The sequence below is a fragment of the Condylura cristata genome, unplaced genomic scaffold, assembly GCF_000260355.1.
Source record: "Condylura cristata isolate star-nosed mole 26May11 unplaced genomic scaffold, ConCri1.0 scaffold00018, whole genome shotgun sequence".
NCBI classification, from domain to species: domain Eukaryota; kingdom Metazoa; phylum Chordata; class Mammalia; order Eulipotyphla; family Talpidae; genus Condylura; species Condylura cristata.
Window position 1 is genome coordinate 31,532,760 of NW_004567119.1, and position 26,378 is coordinate 31,559,137.

General features: G+C 35.3%; 1 protein-coding gene across 1 annotated transcript; it reads left to right on the forward strand.

Moving 5' to 3' along the window:
• Window positions 1-5,526: 5,526 nt before the first annotated feature.
• On the forward strand, window positions 5,527-25,929 carry RGS18 (regulator of G-protein signaling 18). Its single transcript, XM_004685457.2, has 5 exons — window positions 5,527-5,788; window positions 6,270-6,371; window positions 7,440-7,501; window positions 23,818-23,984; window positions 25,483-25,929. The coding sequence occupies exons 1-5, from the start codon at window positions 5,706-5,708 to the stop codon at window positions 25,738-25,740; spliced, it is 672 nt and encodes a 223-aa protein (XP_004685514.2). The 5' UTR covers window positions 5,527-5,705; the 3' UTR covers window positions 25,741-25,929.
• Window positions 25,930-26,378: the final 449 nt, after the last annotated feature.

Below are 26,378 nucleotides of genomic sequence, written 5' to 3' on the forward strand. Positions count from 1 at the left end.
AGTGAAATAATAAATAACAAGCAGGCTGTTGCAAAATCTGTTTTCTGTCATTCCTTTGTAAGTTCTCATAATACAAAATAGTGCTTGTTTTATTTGTGTTTTATTTTTTGCTCAAAAAAAAAAAAAAAAAGCCATGTTAGTAGACTCTGAAACCACAGAACAGAACACGTCATGATGACACAATGTGGTTATTCTATAAAGGCAAAGTCCGATCTGATTTCCTGTACTGCTGCTGGGTTTGGGTGTTCCTATGTGTATTTGGGCTTGGGGGTCTTGATCCTTGAGAATGGCCATGAAAGATTCTGAAGCCATTTTACTAGCAGAACCCAAAGCAAACTCTATATAGAGACTGAGTCAAAGGACACAGAGCGAGAGGCTCCAGGCTGGCAAATACAGAGAAGATCAACTAACTATAGGGGAAGGGCTCCTGCCTCAAATGGGGTACAGAAGTCTGCTTTCTCCATGCCTCCTCGGATGAACTGCACAGTCGCTCCTGCTCCCAGGGTTTTAGTAGTATACTGACCCAGGCAACAGTTTCCAAGTCACTCTCCCTTTCACTTGCTCTGGGCAGTTTTATTAGCCCTGGCAGCAGGCTGGAACCGGGTCTGCCTTTCCCATTGGGTGCTTGCTTCAGGTCTCCTCAGCTCTGGCAAGTGTTTCCTGGGCCTCTGGTTGTGTTGGCTGTTTAATTATCTTTAGGCATTTCCCTCCCTGCCCTAAATGTCTAACATCATCATGAGACATTTGAGATTCTAATTTCAAGTTCTATAAGTGCCCTTGTTTTGATCTCTTCACTCAAAGTAGGGTTTCCCTCAGTACTATTGGTCAATGTCTGTATATAAACTGTCAGCTATAATCTACCTAATGTTGAGTGTTTCCTAGATAAAACTGAATGCTCAGACTTTCAGGTTGAAATAATTAGGCGATTAGGCAGTTAATTTGAGAAGATACTTAGAGCACTATAATTAATTCTTGCATATATTAAACAGTTTTCATGATAACAAATTAATCTCTATGACAATCTGAGGATAGGCAATTCTTTCACAATATCACCGTACACTCATGATGTAAATACATTTGACCAGCCCAAACCATTTATTTATTTATGCATACAGAACTGGGCTACAGGCCAGAGGTGTGGTGGGTGAGAGGATTCACCAGAGACAGAGTAGGGAGCAGAACAGGCAGATATACTGAAATACAATGCTGAAGAGAGCAGTGGGTGGGTCAGGAGAGGTCTGCCGCGCCATGTGGGTCAGCTCCCTGGCCAGGAATTGAACTTGTGCTGCAGTGGCTTTGGAGAGCTTCATAATGCGGTGCTATAACCTAGTACCTGTTGCCCCAAAATCATTAAAATTTAAATAGTCTCGGGCCCTTCCTGGTGGTGCAGCGGGTTAAAGCACAGCACTGAGAAGCTAAAGCCACTTCAGCATGAGTTCGATCCCCGCCTGCCCCGGAGGCGACCACATGGCGTGGCAGACCTCTCCTGACCCACCCGCTGCTCCCCTCCCCTCAGCAGTGTACTTCGTCGATCTGCCTGTTCTGTACCCTACTCTGCCCCTGTGAATCCTCTCACCCTCCGCATCTCTGCCCTGTACCCCAGTTCTGTATGAATAAATAAATAAATCTTTAAAAAAAAATTTAAATAGTCTCTTTTGGTTAATGTAAGTTGGCCCGGGATTAGTTGTGTATTCACCCCATTAGTCTTTGGGTAGCTTACCTGCTAACTGAGAGGACAAGATTTGCTGGGCTCAGCTAGCACATTTCCTGGAGTCAGTGCTGTCTCCATTAAATCTAGGATGCTTTTAGTAAGAAGTGACATAGCAAGAATACAATCAGTCTTTTTGCTACTGTATTAGTATCTCTATGTAGGACTTCATAGTGGAAAGAAGTAGAAAATATTTACAGGTAGAAAAAGTAAATATTTATGGTACTGTCTACCATAAAAGTCTAGAAACATTTACCAAACCAGTTGCAACAGCCTATGTCTTTATAGTGATACTTAGACTCAAACTTCAAAACAAGAGAGATTTTAATTAAGATTTTAATTATTCTCTATTGAATCTTTATGTTCCCTCTCACACTACAAAATTTGCTTTCAAAGACATCACATATGAGGATATTTGCTTTCAAGGAAATCACATATGAGGATATATACTAATTATTTAACTTTTTATTATTCTCAGAATAGTAGTAAATTACCACCTAATTACTTAAATTTAATAAACTAAAGCTAGAAAAAGCATTCTTGAATTATGTCCCATTCTAAAACTATAATAAAATGAATTTCATGTGTAAAACAAGAAAAATATTCAAATTCCAGACAAAGTTATAATAGGAAAATAAGAGACTAAAGACCATAATTATATAAATGCACATGTTCACAAAATATAATCCTGAAACCAAGACTTGTTTAGTGAATTTTGATTTCTCTCAGTGCAAGGTTAAAAGGACAACTATGAACTTTTTATAATGAAGCTACAAACTAATAAAATAAAGTTAAAAACAAATTAGAGTAAAACAACTGGAAAGGGATTGTTTCAATTAATATTTATAGAGAATCATTTATTAAAAAATCAAAGAAAATCAATTGCAAATGAAGAAAATTCTATGGACAAAACTATAATTCAGTAAGATAATAAAATGTATGTATGTGTATATACAAATATCATATTAAAAGATAAGCCATGTGAAAAGATGGCCATATCCATAATTAACTAATACAGAACATTATTTTATAACATAAACAACTGGAAATATATATATATATATATATATATATATATATATAACTTATTTCATTCATTCAGCCAGACTCAGATAGCTTTTCATAGTTTATTTAGCTTGTTCCAGTACTTTTTCTTGAAAATTGCAGTTCTGTTGCTCTTGTTAAATTCAGCAATTTCCTCAAAATATTACTTTTTGCTCTATTTTAAGGATTATTTCCATAAACTTCTCAGTCTCTTAATGAGACATCTCTTTCCTGCACTAAAATATAGCTACTGGATTTATGGGATTTACTTTTTATGTATTTTAAGGATCACAGAGCTGTGCAACTTTTCTTTATCTGAAAACAGTTGCTTAAAAACTGATTATCAAGAAGATGTAGTATACATACACAATAGAATACTACGCAGCCATCAAAAACAGATACGCTCATGCCATCTGCGGCTCTATGGATGGAGATTGAAATGCTAATGCGAAATGAATTCAGTTAACAGGAGAAGGATAAATACCAGATAGTGTCACTAGTATGCGGAACACAAAGTAAATTAATAGTGTAGTCAGCTAAAGACAAGCTGAAAAACTAAACCTTGATAACTGACTACAAAAGTGAAACAACAGAGAAGGCATGGGACAGAGGAGATAACAAAGAGGGAAGGAAGCACAGTGGTCTGTGGTGATGGAGTATGGGGTAGCTGGTGGTGAAGCACAGTGCAAATACCTGACAGGGTATTACTGCCTCTGTTAAAAATAAATCAAATTAAGTTTTAATAAATGATTATTAGTTGAAGTCATCCTGTAGGGTCAGATCTTCTGTTTTCTCCCCTGTATCCACCTGTCTATATTCACAAAGAGTAGGTCTGCATAGCTCCTAATTTGCTTTCAAACCCTTGCATAGATTTTACAGTAGTTCACTTATGTCATATTTTCACAACACCTGTCTCCCTGTTTTATAAGCTTTTCACATCTTACACACTATGTCAACAAATCTTATGAACAATTGTTCTCTAAGTTTGTCTCACGGCTCTGCAAGTAGAAATTCAGATGTAATCTATGGACTATATGATGTCTGTGCCCCTATGATATTCCTTTGTCCTTATTCACCATTGCAAAAATAACTCCCATGCAAACAGTGTGGGTGTTAAGAAATAGTAGGATGTCAGGGCGGAAGTGTCATCAGTATAATCAGCATCTGTTTTCAGCTCAAGTTGCCATAAAATGTCAAAACACATTTTAAGTTAATTTTCAGTCAATATAATTTGAAAAATATGTTCAAAATAAAAGTTATAAAATCAGAAGAACATCTTATAATACATTTACAGTATTATATAATAATTTATATTATTATACTGGTACACACACACACACACATGAAATATATCCTTTCATTTTAACTCAGCAAATGATTTGAGCTCCTAGCTGGGTCCCTATCAACAAATTTATTGGTAAGTCATCACTTACCAAATTCTCTTTTGCATTTGTACAGAAACTGTAAAGTTTCTTTTCTATTTACATTTTAAAAATATATTAAAAAAAACACAAAATTTGAAAGGAATTAAGTCATTCTCTGCTAGAAATCAAGTGGCTTGGGCAGAATGAAGTACATACTGCTGGCTCTGGTAATTCCAGATCTTGTTTCCCAGATCTATAGGACTTTATAATAAACTAAATAACAGTGATCCTCAGTTTCTTTTTATATAAAATATGATATATGTACTGTATCAGTAATTTCTTATATATGTGAGTTTCTTGAAACAATGACAAAAGTAGAAATTGAACTGACTTGGAGTTGCCAACATTTCTTTTTAAGAGTTATTCATTTATGTATAGAGAACTGGGGTATAGGCCAGAGGTGCAGGAGTGGTGAGAGGATTCACCAGAGACAGGGGCGGGAGCAGAACAGGCAGATTATCTAAGTACACTGCTGAGGGGAGCAGCGGGCGGGTCAGGAGAGGTCTGCCGAGCCATGAGAGTCACCTCAAGGGCAGGCGGAGTTGGAACTCATGCGGAAGTGGCTTTAGCTTCTTAGTCTGTACTTTAACCCGCTGCGTCACCAGGGAGGGCCCACACTTCTTTTTTAATAAGAACATAAAGTAAGTACACAAACTGGCATCTTCAGTTAAAATATTTCATTAAAAAATATTTTAACAATAAGAGTGGCAGAAGGGCAAATTCAAAATCAGAAAATCCTTTATATTAGAAATATTAAAACATAGTCCTAAAGGAAAAGAAGACATTCCATATTATCTTTTTTTTTTTTTTTCATCATGGACTTACCAGTATATTTTTGACATTTTATAAATGTCAAAAATCACCCCATGTAATTGTGCCTAAAAAATAATTAAAAGCTTTCTACTAGCTCTTTAACTGGAAAGTTCTATGATCTATATATTCGTATAACAATACAGTATGTTTTGCAAGTGCAATTAACACTGCATAGAATTATCTCAATCAAATGTAATTTACTTAATTCAATGTAATTAAAATAAGTAAAATTAGTTTAAGAACATGGGGAGATATCTCCTAATGTTTAATGTAATAGTTTGCTACAGTACATTTTAACTCCTACCACATACATCAAAGACCTTTTTAAAAAGTTCCTGGAGGAAATGACACTGTCTTTTGAGTCTATTAAAGCATCACCGGTTTGCACAAACTTGAAAGAGAAGTTGCATTGTGGTGACACCAGGCTTTATCTTGTAGACCAAGAGTCATTTTGCAAATTTGTAGTATCATTTCCCTAAACAACTCGGACCGAACTGCACTGCAGTTCCTCAGTTCTACATTTCACAGAGACAGAAACCCAGCTGTTGACTCTCTTTAAAAATTGTTAAGACTTTTTGAGAGCATTGAGAGAATTTTTTATTGTATCATGCATAATTATGGAAGGGCATTAACAAGTGATGGATCTAAAAAATTAGGTATCTCTTCATTTTAGAGAGAAGATGGAAACACCACTGATCCTCTTTTCTTAATTAAATATGTGCGAATCAAAAGAAAAAACTTTTTTCAAGTTAATACATGGTTCAGGCAAAGAAGAAGCAAGCAAAGAAGACAAACTCAGGTAAACTTGTGGGATTTTTAAAATCAGTCTATACTTTAAAAAACATGGAAAATGTTGAATGTAAGCACTGTTTTTAAAATATTTGCTTGAAATATAGATTAACAAGTAATAGTATATGTCACAATTAAACATGTTTTTACTTACTAGGCATAAAAAACTGCCTAACCTAAGTGTTTTCATAAATAAGTGCATCAGTTTGAGTAACACAGAACTAGTGGCATCTTATTAAAATATAATCTCAAATGCTTTGTAGTCACTGAAAGGGGAAAAGAAACCTATTTCACATATGCTATTCTAATTCCTCCACAAACTTAGTGTTCAAAAGAGATTCTTTAGAAAAATCATCCAGTGTGTGGGGAATGGATAGTGGATGAGAAGAGATTTTCCAGGTGATTACTGATTTTGAATTTGTTTGATAGTTAGAAAGAGAGGTTTTCATTGTCAACCAAATTGCCTGGAAACTAATACCTTTTCTTTACAGAGCCAAGGAAAAGAGAAATAGGTTAAGTCTTCTCGTGCAGAAATTTGAGTTTCATGAAGAAACCCACCCAAGTAGATCGGGGCACTTGGTCAAAGAAACAAGGTGAATAGCATTTAATTATTTGGGGAGATTTTGCTGAGCCTATCATTAAAATTTTAAGTAAGAGGAAATGAGGGATTTCTATTTTATTGGAAATTACATAGCACCATAAGGAAGGTTAAGGATGTCACCTTTAAAAATTAAGAATATTTCAAAAAATTAAAACCACTTTTAATAGCTTAAGTTAAATAATCTTATAACAATTTAGAAGTACTCTTAAAATTATATACCTGTCAGTATTAAGTGATATATTTCAGTCCTCATAAAATACAAAATACTCATTAATGTAAGGCTTCATAATGTAATAATGTCATAGAAAAGAACTCTCTTTCCTCAGTAGTTAGAAAAAATGTCCTGGGAATAATAATAAGTAAAGCAGAAAAAAAGAGTGTTGTGTGTGTGAGTGTGTTTTTTAATTTCTAGCAATTTCTTTAATGCAAATAGAAAATTATAAAGTTATAGCCTTATACACTAGCATAATATAAGTTTTTCTAAATTTGAAATACCAATAATCTATCCAAGACAAAATAGCCAACTTTATTTTAGAAAATAAAGTTGAATTACAATGACTTGGACTTCATATTCCTTTAAAACTTCATTTGTCAAACTTCCTGTTATCTGTTAAAAAAAAAATTGCACCACATTGTGGTAAGAGCTTCATAGAAATTGCTGTTGAAAAAAAAATTGACTAAAAGATACTGTCAGTTTAGGTTCTTTTATTTGCTGAATTAAAACAGATAGTTGACTTGATTTCTTACTTTTTGTGGGTTTTGTGTGTGTGTTTGTGTGATTTTTAACCTAACACATGAGTGATTTTTCCTTCAAAATTGAAATAATTCATACACCTTAAATGTGAAAACACTTAAGGTTATTTTAACACACTTTTGATAAGTAAAACCCAAAGTCCATCAATGTTTCTGAAGTTCCCAATATATAACTTCATTGTATAATAATCAAAGCAGAAATCCTGTGAAATATGACTAAAAAGAGCAGTATTATAACATATGTTTGAACAGATTCACAACAGACTTTCTGTATACTCCATTATAAAACATTTTGTTTCTTGAACAGAGTCTCCCCAAAAGAAGCAATGATCTGGGGTGAATCATTTGACAAACTTCTTGCCCATAAAGGTTAGTACTGCTTTTCCCAATACTTTGCTCCTTACTGGAAAATTATACAAAGTGCATATATAAAGTACATAGCAAAATGTAGTTTCTGATCACCAGAGATAACTACATAACAGAACAGTGAATTAGTGAAAAATATTTTTTTAAAAATTATCTCCATTTGTTAAGAATGGTTTATTGTGGTTGAACTATTTTTCTTTCGGTTGTGGTTAGTTCTTTCAAATTTTATTTATTTAACTTTTGAATAATGCCCTTGTTTTTATTAAATCCCAGATTATCCATGTTACCTTTCTGGTGAAATGATCTAAAATGTAACGTGGTTCTTTTGATACCACAGTTTTGATATTCAGGAAATACTTGTGAAGAGAATAGCTATTTTAATGTTTTATGAACATGTCACTCTACATGGTATCCATTTTAAAGCATAAATTTATAGGAGACTTGAAAATCAGGTGAGTGTTGAAGGTGAAGCTTTGTGAGATGGAATGGGAAGACAAATAAGGAGTCTCCCTTTGATTTCCTCACTCTGATAAACCAAAGGTTAGAGGGTCAGTGGCCTGCCAGGGAGAGCTGCTCTGTAGGGTCGGCTTACCGGGACAGAGTGCTTTCCTTTTTCCTCTTGCTTTTTCTTCAGTGCATAATTTCTTCTAGGTAACAAATGGACAAGCTGAAGTGAGTGGAAGGTAGGAACAGCAGGTCACATGTGGTCCATTAATTTTTCCCCAGGAGACAGGCAGTCTCCTAAGAAGCAACATTTTATCATTAGAAATATCCAAACACTTTCTCAAGACCATAGCATTTACTTGATCTCAATTTTTTCCTGTCTTGTTAAGGAAACACAGACTCTTCATAGCTCATCCTCAGACCACCCAAAGGAAGCTTAGTCTAATTAACTGTTTAGAGTGTTGCTAGTATGTTTCAGATCCCCGGGTGTCTACTTGACTAGGGGAATCCTTTTGCTGAGAAAGCTGGAAATGCAGTCCTTGTAATTCACTCTCAAGTACTGTGCTCTATTTGACGGGACACCCATTTTTCTTGTCTGGCCTCGTTTTCTGTATTTTTCTCCTCCCTCATCGTCCATCTCACTTCACGATCTTGGTGACCTGTCATGCTTCTCTGAATTTACTAACTTAAGAATTCTATTTCTGCAGACTGTCCCTGAAAACATTCCCTCTTCCTGTGAAAATAGTTCTGCTTCTGAATTGTAATATTGTAATATTGACTTAGAGAAAGAAAAATGCAGGTTTAAATTTAGGCAAGGATCAATGAAAATGGAGGGTAATGTGAGAAAGGAAGTTTATGCTGGAAAAATAAGACAACTTGTAGCTCCCTATTTGGCCTTAATGCACCATCATTCCTTAAAGAAAAAATAAATGCCCTTTACTTGTGCGCTTTCATGCACTCACACACACACACACACTTCAAGAAAAATTTTTATCAAATTTTATGGAATTTACTTTCAGTTAAGTGTGTAAGTTTCTCAAATTCTATATGTCATATCTATATAAAGGAAACGGGAATTGCATTAAATTTAGTCAAATGGGAAGAAAGGCACAAATCAAACAAGATAGAGTGGAAATGTGAGCATTCAGTTTGGCAAAATTTGCTGACAGTAAGTCGACTGTAGACTGGTTATTAGCATCTTTAGGAATGAAGCCACACAGTAGAGATGATTTTAGGGAATTAATCAAAATCTATTATTGAACAAGGAGAGAGAGACTATCCAAGCAAGTGTCAACATAGTCATGGTGCATTAAACAGTATAATTTATTTAGGGAACTAAAAAAAAAAGCAATTTTTATTGAAAAATAAAGGTTGGCATAGGGCAAACAGACAATAGGCAGGTAACTAAAAACAAACAAACAAACATGGTTTTTGCTGTATTCCACAGAAGCCAAAGAATCCATGGAGCGTTTTACTCAAATTTCATTCTTAAAGTGCAGTTTAGCTCTTAAAATATAAAGAAAAACACAAATGGTGAACTCCAAGGAAATCTACATAAACTGTGAGCTTTAGTTAGTATGTGCTTATTAATTGAAACACACATACTTTCCCAAAGTAAGATATTAAGGGGGAACTGAAAGTGTGTAGAAACTTGCATATCTTGCAGCTTTTCTGTACACCTAAGTATTTTCAAATGAAATGTTTAAATATTTTTAAATATAAACTTGTAATATAGTAAGTTACAATAAATACCATGACAATTAATTAGTAATTTAATTTCTGTCGATGTCTTTCCAAGCAGATATTAAGGTAAATTTTTCTCTCATACTCATTAATGACAAGATTGTCTGATATTGCAAAAAGAACCGTAAGGAGCCATAATTTAAATTATGTATAAATCAACAATATCTAAATGTTTTTTAAATCAAAAAGTATAAATAAATTTAAAAACATTTCAAAAGTCAGACTGTCAGTCAATTTAAAATTTACTGACCAGTCTTCTCACTGACTTGAGCAAATACCATTTTAACTTATCAATTGAGTTAATTCCAATTAAAGTTACATGCATACACACATGTGTGTTTATATACATGCATGTATCTGATTTTGAATAAAGGTATATTTAAAAGTAAAATATTGCTTCTGAGTATATATAGCTTAGAAGATATTTGGCTGGATAGTTAATAATGCTGTAGAACTTGCAATATTTCATATAGGTTTTAGGAAATCATTAAAAGAAATTAAATAGATCTGTACAAAACTCCATTAGACAGAACAAAAAGTGTTATCTTGAGAAGAGGAAAAGGCATGTACAGGGGTAGAGAAATGAGATTTTTTTTGTGTAATCTGGGAAAACCAACAGTCTGCTTTCATTAAGACAAACAGTTGTGAACAAACACATTGAACTCTCTAGTTGGAGTGGGGAACTTACCCATTTAACTGAAAGAAAATTCTATACAATTTGATAAAGATTTTTCTTGAAGTGTGTATTATGTGTATGTGTATAAAATTGCGCAAGTAAAGGATATTTTTATTATTTTCTCTTTAAGGATTGATGGTACATTAAAGTAAAATAGGGAGTTACAAGTTGTCATATTTTTTATCATAAACTTCCTTTCTTACCATTACCCTCCCATTTTCATTGATCCGTGTCTAAATTTAATCCCCATGTAGAAGTTTACTCTTACAGTTAGAAAGATCTGCATGTAATAAGGGTGACATATAAAGTTGTTATAAAAGTTAACCTCAAGGTAAGTTATTTGGAAGGAAAATGGATGGATTTGGTGACTCACTGAATGTGTATATATGGTGCCAAATGACTGGATGAAGAAATAAGAGATCAATAAAGCCAATGAACCAAATTTCAAGATTTTATTTCTGATATAGGAAAATAATGGTGCTTTTATAAATGAGAAAGAACAAGAGTTGTGAGACTACAACAGAGGTTAAACTTATTTAATTGCTAGTTCTATACTCAGAATCTGAAAAAGCAATTGCATTGAGATAAAGATTTTTAAGCATTTCACATAGTTACTAATAGAAGATTTGAAAAGGAATTGTATTTCTTATGAAGGGAGTCTCTACCAATTAAGAAAAGTCTTAGAAATAGTAATAAACTTTCTTCTTCCAGTGACTGCTATATTCCAGTCACTAATGATTTCAATATTTTTAAGCTTTTTATTAATGACTGGTTGCCTGTACTTTTTTAAGCCCCACAATATGGTTCTACTAAACTTAATTCTGAGAAAAATTCATAACAGGTAAACAAGAAATAGAACTTCTCAGGCATTGTATCCCCTTCATTAAAAACAATGAACTAACTCTAATGTGGAAACTGACTCTAAGTGAAGACTACAAGGAAATGAGTATTCACTCTGGGGAAGGAAATGAATTCTCCTTACCCTTTTCACCTTGTGGTTTTTCAAGTTGCTCTTCCCAATTTTTAGTTACCAGTTTTCTGCAAGATAAGGGTTTCTGGTGTTCTGCTCAGTTAAAACTCCTCAATCAAGTCAACCCGTAACACCCCCCACCCATTTCTTAATCTAGCAGGACAATAAAAATAAGTAAAACCCTATCTAAATTATAAATGGATCACATACATATCATTATTAGAAAATTAATGCATGCATTCTGTGGGAGGTCAAAACTATGAATTTGGAAATTAAAGCAGAAACAATACAGCCTAGTGTTGCAGCTCTGAGACTGTCCTTGGGTTTCCAACTTCAGAGTTTCTTCACTTTATGTTTCATTTGGCTTCTTGGCATCAGAAAATACTCCAACAGATGCCAGAGTTTCGAATTAGAAACATGCAATTACAAGTATCATATTTGTACCACACTCTGAGCCAGCTTCTTCCAGTGCGAATTCTAGTCCCAGGTTCTAGCAAAGACTTTTGGCAGCTGTATTCACCACTGCTGCCTTCGAAAGGGCTGTTCAGCCAGTCCTTGCCTCTGTGTGAGAAATGGTTCCACTGTGACCTGACTTAATGAAGCTGCCCAAAGTGAGGAAGAGAAACAGGAAGTGCCTAATCTCCTGGAATAATCTTGCACAACGTTGCATATTACACTTTAAAAAGTAATTTATTTAAATTTTGAAGTAGATGAATGACTTTCTCATTCATCATTAATCCACTCTTTGAATCATTCTCTATTATGTTTATATCACGCCTGCAAAATGCACTCACTTTGGTTAACTATGAGTATTTTTCTTAACATGTAGCACTTTTCCTGACATTAGGAAAAGTTATGTAAATTGTGACTCCATTAGGAATATTTGTATCAAGATCAAGACTATCCATGGTAACAAAGGGCTTCCTATGGCATTCCAGAGAACGCTGGCAGTCAGAGTGGTATTTGTGCATTAATGAAGGGCTGTATTTTCAATAATGCTCATAGAACATAACATTTTGGGAGATTTCAGAATTATGCACAAGTTAATTTTCCCTCCAAACAGAATAAGTCACCTATGCATTGTGTTTTTCCTTAGCCCTTAGTATTGTTGAGGAGCAAAATAAGTTATTCTGTAACCTGATGAGTTCTTTTGAGCTGGATAAGTCAGCAAAATAGCTCCAGGTGGATTAGCAAAGGAAAAAAAAAAAAGCCAATTTAATAACATACGCATAGAGACACTATATGGTAGACAACTCTGAAGAATACGAGTGGACCAGGAGTATTTATCCCATATTTTGGGACAGGGTGGTATCAAGGAGAAAGGGAGAATATCACATGACATGTAAGAGGCCCTGACAATATTCTTATTAAGGTGAGATTATTAGTCAAAGAAGGCACATTCACTGATAAATCTATGACTGTATGAGATCGTTCCCCAAACCATAATGTTCTAAATCATAAAAGGGGAAGTGGTGATTGTGTCATATAATGGGAAAAGGGCCAGAAATTTAGAACGTAATGATTTTTTTCTTTGATTAGACGGGGTGAAGGACTTAGGCAAGAACAGAAGCTTCTTGAACCTTCTGACTTTGCTGCTCACAATGCAAAAACTATGAGCATTCTTTTTTTTTATTTTAAAGATGTATTTATTTGTGCATATAGAACTGGGGTACAGGCCTGACGTGCAGGGGCAATGAGAGGATTTACCAGAGACAGAGTGGGAAGTAGAACAGGCCTGACTGACTAACCACACTGCTGAGGGGAGCAGCAGGTGGGTCAGGAGAGATCTGCCGCGCCGTGTGGTCACCTCTGGGCCGGGGATCAAACTCACACTGAAGCGACTGTGGCTAGCCTGCAGGGCTGTGTCTAACCAGTTGAATCACAAGGAAGGCCCCAGCATTCTTTAAGTAATGGTGAAAGATAAGATCAAAAGGTTTTGACTGACCTCTGGGGTTCACACCAAGCTGACAAGAGTGCTTCTGTAGGTATATTTGTTGGGTCCTTTGCCTGGACAGACCTCCCCACCTCCCCCACAGAATCATATGCACACTGTTGTGTGGAAACAAAGAATGAGCCATGGGTGCTGGAACAGAAAAACAGGAGGCAGGAAGTGTTCCTGCCTTGTGTTTGCTACCTTGTGTTCTTTGACCCCCATGTTGTTGTCGCATGTTATTGATGCACTTGCTGAGAGCTTCCGCCTACCCCCAGCCCCAGGCTCCATGCTGAAGGGTATAAATAGGGAAGGAGAGAAAAATAAAGTGTGCCTTTGCTTGCTGACCAAGAACTGTGTGCTTTAATCCTGACGTCCTTCGCTCAGACCATCTCTGCTGTCGTGCTGGTGGGGCAATATTGAGAAAAAGCCTACCTGACTCTTCTGGACAAACTCTCCCCATGGTATAGATATACTCGTCTGAGCATCAGCCTCCATATTCTTGACGCTACTAACTTTGTTATCTTCACGGTAGTTTTTGTAGTAAAGGTTCTATAGTGTTAAACAAGATAAACCTGGGTTTAAGTTCCTGCATTTTCTATTATGAGCTGTAGAATTTAGGATAACTTTACTCTTTAAACCTCAAGTTTTTCATCTGTAGAAGCAAGTATAAATAGGCCATATTCCAAAGGAATGAAATGAAAATGAAATGGAGCGACAGCAATAAAAGTTACACAGCAACGTATCAAAAATCAGCAAACACTCAAATCTTCTAGCTAGAGTAATTGATATTAGTGCATACTGAGTATATAATACAATCCTCAGATTTACACTGTTTTATAAATAATGAAAAGACAGATGATGTTATTTTTACTACAATTTCAGTTGCTTGTCATATGGATGATCCCTTTTAGGTGTCAAAACAAATATATTTTATGGTGATTGAGATTAGTAATAGAAGTAATGGTCACTTTCTTCTAAAATCACCACAGCTATATTAGCTCATTTTAGGAGTAGTTTGGTATTTAAAAATTGACAATGGGCCCTCCCTGATGGTACAATGGGTTAAGCTGGCTGTAGCCGCTTCAGTGCTAGTTCGATCCCCAGCCCAGGAGGTGACCCACATGGAGCGACAGACCTCTCCTGACCCACCTGCTGCTCCCCTCAGCAGTGTACTTCATCGATCTGCCTGTTCTGCTCCCCGCTCTGTCTCTGGTGAAGCCTCTCACTGCCCCTCTGGTCTGTACCCTAGGTCAGTATGCATAAATAAATCTTTTAAAAATAATAATAAAATAAAAATTGGACAGTCTCTTCACAAGGAGAATCTTTTTCCTTCTTTCTCTTACTTGAATCTATGAGAAGACAAACGTTTGTTGAACTACTGTGGCTATACTTTCACAACTTAAGCAAATCAAACCACCAACTGTGTACTTTCAACTTAGCCAACGAGGTATATCAATTATTTCTCAGTAGAAATGGAAATATTTTTACAAAAGTAAAAACACAAAAGCTGATCAGTTTGTCACCTGTCCATGATATTTGATCAGAATAAAATGAACTCTCACTGGCATCAAATTAACTTTATTCATAAAGCCATAAAATGTTTCCTCTATCCAAACTATATCTGACCTGACAAACTGCTCTCCATTGAAAGGGACCACACATTTTATTATTTCTCAACTTTACTTCTATTCCCATTTAATGAGTAACAGCAAACAAAATCAAGCCAAAGTCCCTTGTGGTGCAAAGCAGTGAGCAGAGCCTGCATCACACATGAAGCCCCAATTGCTTGCTTCTTCAAGTTAGCAGCGTACACACTTCCATCGGGTGACCTGTTCAGCTAGCATTACCTGAGTATGTTCTCGCACTCCATTGCTTGTCCTGCTTCCAGTTTCTCCTAGCGTCTAGCTGAGGATTTCTCTGCAGAAACCTACAGATAGCACCTGCCAAGCAAAGAAGAAATTTCAAGATTCCATGAAATCATAGAGTCTATCAGTTCTGAAGATAACTACTAGAGACAAACTGAGATAACATGAATTTGGTGATTTTTTCTTCTTATAATTAACCCTTTTTTAAAAAAAAAAAAGGATATTAATTTGGGGGATAAAAAGACACACACTTTAGAAAAGTGAAAGAGGAAGGAAGAAGTGTGGGTGCTAAACAAGTATTTCTCATTATTCTCAATGTTCATTAAGGGGAAAGTCCTTAAGAATTTGGCTCACAGCCCAGACAGGCTGGGACTCAACCACTTAGTGTCTAACGCCTGGCTCAGGCCAGTCGGTGTACAGGTTCGCCTTGTGGTTCTGGTTTCCTTATGATGGGCTGTAGCCTTGCCTGCTTTTCAAACTTAATTTTGACTTAGGGGTTGAAATGCAGTTTTGTCTTAGTCTCTCTTTTGCTTGCCAGGATCTTTATAGAAGAAGACAAAAAGTAAAACCAGAGATTGTGCAGGAAAACCTTCATTCTGGCCAGATAAATAGAAAAGAAAGGAGTTTCCAAGCTGTTGCCAATTACTAAACAAAGGATGATTACTCTAAAGTCATCAATTTAAGGCTCCACTTTCATCTAAGTCTTAAGAGGATGCTGCAATACAATTTTCCAAAATGAAAGGAATGTGATTTTGAACAATAGTATTGAATTAAGCTGCTCTTTTATAAGTTCAGGAACTGAGCTACAAGAGGGTGAAAGGAATTGCAAGAAAGGAAAATGATAAGCAACACATTAAAGAGCTATCATCCCCATGAGAACTGAGGTGCTGATAAAACCAGCCTGTCTGACTCGTGCTATTTTTGTTAGCAGTAATTTTGGCTTAAAGGTATTAAAAACAGAGGCAGATCATTAAATCTACTCTGAAATGGATACATTTTTAAGGTATATGGGGAAATTTTATCAAAATGCTTCAAAGGATCGTTGTCCATTTATATTTACCCTCTACGTTCTGAGAAAAGCACATTACCAGCACGAAAAATAAATCTTGAAAATCAAATAACTAAAGTAGAGAAATAAGAAAAGGGGTGGTTAATATCACCCACAATCATCATCGATGCTTCTTCTCAGAGATTAGAATGTGTTGACTCATCTGAGCCCTAAGTTCTCCTTAAATGGTTATGTTTGGCTTGGAATTATCTTACTGGCAGCTACTGACTATAGACAAGTTCAGAATCTTGTGACACCTTCTCAAATTCTGAACTTATCAGAAACTCAGTTTCCTCCTTTATGAAAGTGAAATAAGACCTGCAAACATCTGTTATAAGATTAAATTTGGCATATACATAAAACAGCTAGCCCTTAAGCCTCCAAACCACTGTTGTGAATGCATTTTTAATAGTTATTACCATAACTCTCACAAGAGGGATTCATTATTCTTGCTTCTTTTACATGGAACTTTTTATATTAGAAATAATCATTGACCATGAGAAGTAGTCCAGAGAGCAATTATATAAGAATATAAGAAACAAGTATATTGAAAATGAGTTACCAGACAAAAGCTGTCATTTTATGTCACAAAATTTTCAGCATTAATATTAGAATATTCGCTTCTCCTATTTATAAATTTACTGAATTTAAGTTTTTGATGTTTTGTTCAGAATCTGTGTTTCTGTGATCATTTATTTCCTTTTTTTTTCTTTCTTAGTTTTTGTTTTATTAATTCTTGGATGAGGGGATATATTATATATTTATCAAGTTTTGGCACATGAATTAAATTGTACTTTTTTCCTTAAATGTGTGATGGAATTCAGATAAATCTGGATCCAAAGATTTGGAGTGTGGGGGAAATATATTTAAATTTGATTTATTAATTGAAATTAGGGCTGTCAGATTCTGTACTTCTTCAAGTTCAATTTGGGTAGTTTTTTTTATTTTTTATGACAATTTCCTCATTTTATTTGAATTCTTTTTTTAAAGACTTAATTTATTTATGCTTACAGAACTGGGGTACAGGCCAGGGGTTCAGGGGCAGTGAGAGGATTCACCAGAGACAGAGTGAGTAGCAGAACAGGCAGATAACAAAGTAGACTGCTGAGGGGAGCAGAGGGTGAGACAGAAGTCTGCTGCACCATGTGGGTCACCTCAGGGGCGGGGGTCGAACTCGCACTGAAACTGCTGTGGCCAGCTAGCAGTGTTGTGTCCCAACCCTCTGCACCACCCTTGAATCATTTTTATTGACATAACATCACTCATAATATGCACTTACTGTTTGTAATACTTATGAGAACTATGGCGATAGCTCTGATTTGTGTTCAACTGTCAGTCTTAGGGGTACCCCATTATTAATAATCTAAGGAGCTAACTTTTGTTAGCTTACTTTATGGTTTCTTTTATATAGATTTCTCTGATTTTTTTTTCTCTTCTGCTTATGGTAACTTTAATTTCATTTTATTTTTTAAGCTTTTGAAAGAAGAAATTTAGATGTTGACTCTCATGTGTGTGTGCATGTGTGTGTGTTACTGTAACTAATATAGCATTTTATGAAATAAATTCCCTTCTTTGGTCATTGTTTAAACTGCATTCTACACATTTCCATGTACCATACTTTCGTTTTCAACTGCAAACTTTTCTAATTTTTTTTGTGTGTGTGTGATTCCTCCCTTTAACTCTTTATAATTGTGTTGATTTTTTTTTCTAAATATTTGGGGTTAGTTACTAGTGTTGAATTTACAAAGGTCCTTGTGGGCAAAAGTCAAACTCTATACAATATGGTTTTTTGAAGTTCATTTGCATTAGTTTATATCCTATCATGTGGTTTGTGCTGGATAATCTTCTTCATGCACTTGGGCAGATATATTGGGTAGAGTATTTTTTAGTTGTCAGCTAGTTCAATTTCATTAATAATATTGTAGTAGCTTGATACATTTTCCTTGACATTGTCTACTTGTTCTGTAAACTTCTGATAAGTTAGCAGATTTAAAATCTACAAATGTAAGTCTTCCTCTAGCCTAATCTCTACTCATCCAGTGAGCTTTTTTACTTCAGATAGTTTTGATTTCAATTTAGAATTTTCATTTGAATTATATATATATATATATATATATATTTTAAATTTCTCTGCTTGAATTTTTGCATCTCACACAGTGAGCTTTTAAAAAAAATTGTACTTTCTTCAACATATTAATAGCATTTTAATGCCCTGTGTGCTACCCCAACATTTTAGAATCCAGTGGTCCATTTTTATTGATTGTTATTGTATTGTGAGCACATTAGACATTTATTGGTGTGCCTAGTAAAAGTTTATCATAATGACTGTGTTATTAAATATTATTATATAAGCATGGAGGACCATATGAGAGCCTAGATTATGTTGCCTTCCTTTAGTGAGTGTTGAATTATATTTTCTGTCAGTCAGTGAAATCACCGGAGGGTCAAATTTGAACCTTTAAAAGCTTTAAAAATTATCTTCCCAATTTACGTTAGTAGGAGGACAAAACCCTTGCCCTTGAGCAGAGTACATATAACAAAGTATGTTTTTTTATTGAGTGTCTCTACTGAGACTGAGCCAGAATCCCAAAGATCCCCAGACCTATGTGAACCCCTTACCTCCATGCCCTCTCGGCCCCCACCTGTTACACACTTGGCTTCGTGGGGTTTCCCTGCACATGTGTTGTTAGCCTGCAGTCCGAGAGCATCCTGCAGCCTGCATGCTGATTGCCAGGTTACTTCTGCACATGTCTTTCTGTCTGCTCTCAGTTTTTTCAGTATGCTGACTAACAACTTCCAAATGCATCATGATCCCCAAACTCTTATGACTCCCCAGTTTAGATTTTTTTTTCCCAGTTTAGATTTTTATCATTCTGCCTGTGCTCTATCTCCATTCAGTCCAGGCCTGGGTGTGCCATCAGACAAATAACCAGTACTGGAAAATTCGAAATACACAGTAGAGTTGGAACATGCTCTGATAACCACAGTGATATCGAAAAGGGAGCAATGTGCTTTGGGGGATGTTTGTCAGCTTGTCTGAACAGCTGGCTTTTACAAACTGCAGACTTGCCAGTTGTGAATACTGATGTGATCTCAACAGCATTCAAGAAGACACAAGTCTCAGGATAAGTCACTTTTGCAAATCTCATGAGCCTAATTTTAAGGTCCAATTTAATAATAGAGATTCAGGAATAAAACTTTCTGTAGAACCAAGAGAGGCAAGTAATAATACAAATTTTGCTAGAAATTAGGACATACATTAAATGTTTAATGGCACCATGCTAAGATAAGTATTGACTTCTGAAATGGACTGGTATAGGATTAATTTCATACAGCTATGGTCACATTTGTAATAAGACAAGACTCTTGTTTTTTTTATTATTATTTGTTATGTGCTTTTTTAAGCTCAGTGACTGACAACTCCTTTTATAAATACTATAGAGCTGATATTTCATGAAAACAAAGCTTCCCTAGAACTTTCCTACTTTCAATGAAAATTTTATATTTTCCTCAGGTCTTCAATTATTTATTGGTCATTTCTTTTTTCAGTAATTAATGAGTGATTTCTTTACACTGGAAATTTGATGGAAAATTACACTACAGTTTTCAGCTCATGAATCTTACGGTAGTAAGAAAACAAAAGTGGATGACAATTGAAACCCAGTATTCTTAAAATGTTACCTAGTGACTTGGAAGTCATGTATGAAGGACACTGAACTTACTCTTAAGGGATGGGTTAAATCCTTCCTGATGAGATAATCTCTAATTTAAATCAGGAGATAGAGTGCAGATTAGGTTGACAAAATTGGAATAGGAAAGTGTTTCCAACAGAAGCTCGAGTTAAGAAGTGTGGCAATGTGGCACATGCTTGGAACTGTAAGTATTTCTCTATGTTTGGAACTTAGAGTGTGAAAAAGAGAGTGGGAAGAGATGAAGAGCATTACTGGAAATTTCAAACAGTGAAGAAACATAGTGAAATCTGTGGTATTGGGAGATATTACTCACCAAAAAGTGGATTATAGGCTATAAGGTGAGGGTAGAGGCAAGAGAGACATGGAACCTGAGTTGCTAATTATGTGGTGGCTAAAATATTCCATGTGAAAGATAATTCTGGTTTGAACAAAGGTAATTTCAGACATCACAAAAATCAAAACACAGATGCAAGATATATGAAAATGTAAAACTGACAAGATTTGATTATAAACTGGGGCGGGGGGGGGGGGAGAAGGATGAAAGGAAAATTGACGTTCCTTGAGGATAAGTCCCAGCTTGTGATTTCAGTGACTGAGTGAATGGTGTCACTGGATGGGAAATGTGCTGAGAAGGATTTCAGTGAAAACAATGAATTTCAAAATCATTTGGAAGGAAAGTTCAAAGGAGATGTTTCCAAACAACCAGATGTTGGTTGAGAAGAGTTTGGAGCTCAGAAAAGAAGTCTGGGCTGGAAATGTGTTGTAAGAGTCATTCACCATAATCATGGTATCTAAATGTTGAAGTCAACGTCCAAGAAATAGAATTAGAGGGCAAAAAGATAAACTGAGAAGTAATCAGAGAAGCAATAGTCAACGGTGTTAAGAGGAAACTCGGATTGTAATTGGTAGAGAAAATTACAGACATATTTCAACTGTGCCTGCTGTCGAGAGACAAATAATGCATGGACTGAAAACAAATGTTCATTGAATGTAACAGTAAGTGATTTTTGTAAAGCTTACTAAAGGATTGAGTTGAGAGCACATTTTAGTGTACTTGGAATTAAATGCAGTGGAGGGGATTAAGAGACTAAGTGTAGAAAACTTACTCTAAAGACTACATTTGCAAGGAGAAAGTGATAGCTAGAGGAATATTTGAAGTTGAGAGAAAATTACCTACAAATAAGACAAAATCCTTAAGTTATGTCAAAATTTAAATCAGATATTTCATTGCTTTCCAAGATTGCTTTGAATACCTTGATTTGCAGTTGTTGGCAATACATATAGTAGGGAATAAGGGAAATGAAGGGTAGAAAAAATGTTGGAAGAATATGTAGAGGAAAAGTGAGATGAAGAGAGGAGAAAGGAGAACTATATAAAGAAGAGATTTCCAGTAAATATCACAATTAATAAGGGAACAGACATTACACAAACACTAATGATTGCAAAACATGAATCAAGAAATACAGTATCATAGAATCCTAGGAAGAACATTTCGAAAGGGAGGGAATGAAGACATCAGATGTTGTCAAGTGAAAATTATGAACAGGGCTTAAGAAATTTTTTTGTGTGATAACTTATCTGTGAGAGCAGAAAAAGAAATAGGTCATAACTAGTGAGTGAGACCAAATCTAAAGAAAGATTGCTGAAAATCATTTATATCCAACTCAAATGTGATTTTTTTTCTAAGAAAATTTATCTGAAAAATCCAGAAATAACCTATTTTCCTTTTCTTAATGCTTCTGCAATGCACTCTTTTGTGTAATTCCCATGTGACCAAGCATTTTTACTTTTTTGTAATTTAGCCCAGAGAAATAAAGACTAATGTTTATAATAAAAACATCTATATGTACTTGTTTATAGTATATTTATTAATAGTTGCCACAACAACAAAATAAAACCTAAAAGCACAACCTACTTGTCCTTCAAGGGATAAAGGCCTAAGCACAGAGTGATATAAGCAAATATTGGAACATGCTACATAGTAACATAAACATCAAGTGCAAAAACAGTCACCCTAAACAGGCCTTCCTACACAGGATTTTATGCATGTGACTTTCTTAAATTGACAGAGTTATAGAGTGGGGAACAGATGAGTGGTTTCCAGTGTTTAGGGAGTTGGATGTGGAAGAGATATGAGGGTAGCTATAAATAGAATATATGCTATTCTGAAATTGTGAAAATATTCTATATCTTGACTATGTCAATATTATTATCTCAGTTGTGATAATTCGCAATAGTTCTGCAAGATCTTCCATTGGTGGAAATTGGATAAAAGGTACATAGGATCTTCCTCTATTTCCTATAACAACATGGAATACTTTAAATGTTTCAACATAAAGAACTTATTTGTAAAAAAAAAAAAAAATACTGTAAGCCAAAAAATAGTAGGTTAAAATTGTGGAAATAGACTACTTCGAAGGTCAGATTGACTTATGGTTGAAACCTGAATCTGCCATATTTTTTTTTTAAAGATTTATTTATTTGTGCATACAGAACTTGGGTACAGGCCAGAGGCCCAGGGCAGTGAGAGGATTCACCAGAGACAGAATGGGGAATAGAACAGGCAGATCGACGAAGTATACTGCTGAGGGGAGCAGCGGGCAGTCAGGAGAGGTCTGCCACGCCATGTGGTCACCTCCGGGGCAAGCGGGAATCGAACTCATGCGGAAGCAGCTTTAGATTCTCAGTGCTGTGCTTTAACCCGCTGCGCCACCAGGGAGGGCCTGAATCTGCCATATTTTAGCTATATAAACTCTACTTGACTGAGCCTTGAATGACGATCACCAAGATAATCTTCACCATAAGCAAACCCATGGACAGTGGTCACTACATGCTAGAACTGCTATAAACCCTTTCTATATGTTAACACATTTTAGTTTCTGAACAGCCCTATCAGGTGGAATCATCATAATCATAATTTAAATATTGATAAACTGAGGAATAGAATGGAAAAATTAATTCACTGAGCCTACATTGTGACTAACTGAATGTAAATTTAAGCCCAGGCAGTCTTCCTGGGTTGATAACTACACCTAAGACATTTATGGTTCTCAATCAAAAGTGAAAAAGGAGACTCCACCCTCAATGTACCAATGCTTAACAGTTACAGCACAGGCTATCAAAGTGTTTAAAAATATGTATTTTCTCCTTCCATTGTTGATAAAGATAGTGTATAAGCACTTAAAAGACTAGGTTTGAATTGTAAATGTTCCGACTCTGAAGAGTTCTGCCCTCTAAGCTCAACCTACCTTCTTCTCATTCTGTCTGTGGTATTATCTCACACACTAAGAGTCTTTATTACACAGAGTAGAGACCCCTACCTGCAAATTCAAGTCTGTGCACACTCAGGGTTAAAGATATGCAAAGTGCTGAGTCAGCATGTCTTTAATATATGCATTTGGGAGCTGGGACTGAGCAAACCCTGGAAACAGAGCCTTCAGACAGGGAATTCCAGGGTCCTGAGTTAATAATCAAATCTAGAAGGGGAATAATTGGTTTCAAGCAGAAGAGCCTTCAGCTCCATAGAAATCCTGCCCTTCATGCCTCCAGGAGGAGGTACAGGCTAAAGAGACCCAAATCAGGGTCCAGTGTGGGGGCTCCTCTTAACCAGGTCTAAGGTGACAGACTCACTGAAACAGGAATGATGCACCCCTTCACCCCTTCCTTAGTCTCAAAGATGACTGCATTTATATGATATCCGTCATGGGTATGTGCAAAATGTGCACCACACTGCACTAGAGGGCCAATGTGGCTCTTATGTTTTATATCTATAAATTTCTATATATGTGTTTTCTATATGTGTTATATATGCATATGTGTTATATATTTGTTTTATAAATATTATTTTATATATGTATATATATTTGCTGTGGTATTTTAGTATCCAGTGAAATATTTTCTCAACATTAAGAATTTGTAATTAAAATATGTTACTTCTCTTGTTGGTAGATGGACTGGAGACTTTTACCAGATTTCTTAAAACTGAATTCAGTGAGGAAAATATTGAATTTTGGATTGCCTGCGAAGACTTCAAGAAAATCAAAGACCCTAATCAAATTCTCCTTAAAGCAAAAGCGATATATGAGAAATTTATACAGAGTGATGCTCCACAAGAGGTATAGTAAAAATAGTAAAAAAGTTACAATTATATTTGAAAATTATTTGAGCATGTTATTTTCAAATTGGTGCCCCTGATGAAAAGTCAGAATTTTGGTAGAGCAAAAATGTTGACTATTTATATAAATTTCTACATGGCAACACATTGCCCAGGAAGGAAGGCATAATAAAAGTCACTCTTTGTGTTATTTTTTCTAGACTAAAAGTAAATACAATTCATCATAATGTTTTGATTCATTCACTTATCATGTTAATCATCTTAGGATAGGCAATTTCATAGTAATGAAAATTTCTATAAGTGATGAAAGTAAGAGAAAACAAAGTTTGTATTATGTAAAGTTTTAGTGCTAACATCCTAAAATTGATAATTTCACGTGGAAAAATATACACATAGAAAATGCTCTTCAAGCATTTCAGAGCAAACAAAAAGCTCTGAACTGGTTATCATTTCACCTTAAGATAGACTAAAATAAAATATCAGAATAGACAAGGTAACCCCAATATGGCAAGGGTTGAAGAGAAAAAACAATTGTTACTTTCTTTGAGTTCAAGCTCAGTATGAGATCATTATGAGAGACAATTGCCAACACTAGCAAAGTTACTTGACTATTCCCAAATAGGAACTAGTTTCAAAATTTCTATTACATGCATAAAAAATTGCATCTCTTCATTGAAGTGATAAAGGTGATAGTCTGTCTCTTTAAGCATTTTGTTTGGAACGCTTGAAGAGCATTTTCTATGTGTATATTTTTCCACGTGAAATTATCATTATTCTAGTTTTGGGATATGTTTCAATATGTTTTGTGTTTCAATGTATAAATATGTTTACCCCAAGGATCCTCTCAAACACAGATAGAAAAAGCTGAGGTGTGGAAGGGACAGCTTGCATAGCATTACCCATGTGGAAAGGGAAAGTCCCATCTTTAGAACACCGTCAGAACAGGATATATTTTCAGTCCTTTCAAAGGACTTAGTCCTCACATTCCAATCAAAGGTCTTTATATCTGACAGAGAGACTCAATTTCAGCAAGCATTTGCTGTAGGAAAGCAGAGTAATATAATGAAAAGAAAACCGGTATAAAACAAAAACCACACACTGAAATTCCAAAGATGTTCCCACACTCACTGCCCTCACTCCAACTTCTATGGAGTTTAGTTTCCACTTTGAGAAGGAATTGGACCAAATGGTCTCAATAATGCTTAGTTTTAACATATTCCAGTATTCTAAATTAGTAGAGAGAGCAAGAAGGACCAGGAGCATATAGAGAGAACAGTCAGGTGACATGACCAAAGTAAATCATTGGATCCCTAACCCCCAACAGGAAAGGGTGCCAGCACACACACACACACACACACGCAGGCACACACACACACACACCCCTCAGTCATCCCAGTAGTGGTGCAGTTCTCCATTATTCATAGCTTAAGTAGACTAGGTTTGACTTTAAAATTCTCAGGCTCTTCACAGCTTCCTTTTTTTTTTTTCTTATGATACAGGTTAATCTTGATTTTCACACCAAAGAAGTCATTAGTAAAAGCATCACCCAACCCAACCTCCACAGTTTTGATGCTGCCCAAAGCAGAGTGTATCAGCTTATGGAACAAGACAGTTACACGCGTTTTCTGAAATCTGACATCTATTTAGACTTGATAGAAGGCAAACCTCAGAGACCGACAAATCTAAGAAGACGCTCTCGCTCATTTACCTACAACGAATTCCAGGATGTAAAGTCAGATGCTGCCATTTGGTTATAAAAAAAAAATCATTTTTATTTTATTCATTTTATGGGTGGCACATTTGTTCATCTACTTCTAAGATTTAAAATTTTTCTGTCAACAAATGACACATCTTTTAAACAAACAAAAAAACACCATGCAAAAGGGTTTTTAATATGTAAATAAAAACTACTGTCCCAATAATACTATTGTACCTACCAATAAATACATATTTAACCTACCATTACAGTCTATAAATCTTTCCATTAACTTTAGTCCATTCATAATTTAAAAAGTTACTACTCCATTATAAAAGCAATATTTAAGCTTTTGCAAAATTGTTAAGTGCTTGACAGTATATCTAGTTTGAATTTTTTTAGATGTAAACAGCAAAATACTAAGATAGCCATCTGTTCATACAATATTTTCCATGATATTAACAGCTTCCCTTCTTTTCCCTCCCCTTCCTTCCTTTCCCTTTGTCTTTCTCTTTTCTCTCTCTCTGTCATAGAAGTGATCCAGATATAATCTGATCATTTGATCTTGGATTACTAACTCTATAACATGAACAGCAATGTATCCCTTCTAGTTATAAGCCAGCAGTGGAGCTTTGTGGGGAGTTCATCTCTATAGAATTTATCTTCTATAGAACTGGTTGGTTCAATGCAATTTAAGCT

Bases quoted from the DNA above. Each gene is read 5' to 3' on its own strand.
- RGS18 (XM_004685457.2), top strand. From the start codon at position 5,706: ATGTGCGAATCAAAAGAAAAAACTTTTTTCAAGTTAATACATGGTTCA. The intron at 6,372-7,439 runs GTGAATAGCATT...TTTCTTGAACAG, and splicing joins CACTTGGTCAAAGAAACAAG to AGTCTCCCCAAAAGAAGCAA. The intron at 23,985-25,482 runs GTATAGTAAAAA...CTTATGATACAG, and splicing joins AGAGTGATGCTCCACAAGAG to GTTAATCTTGATTTTCACAC.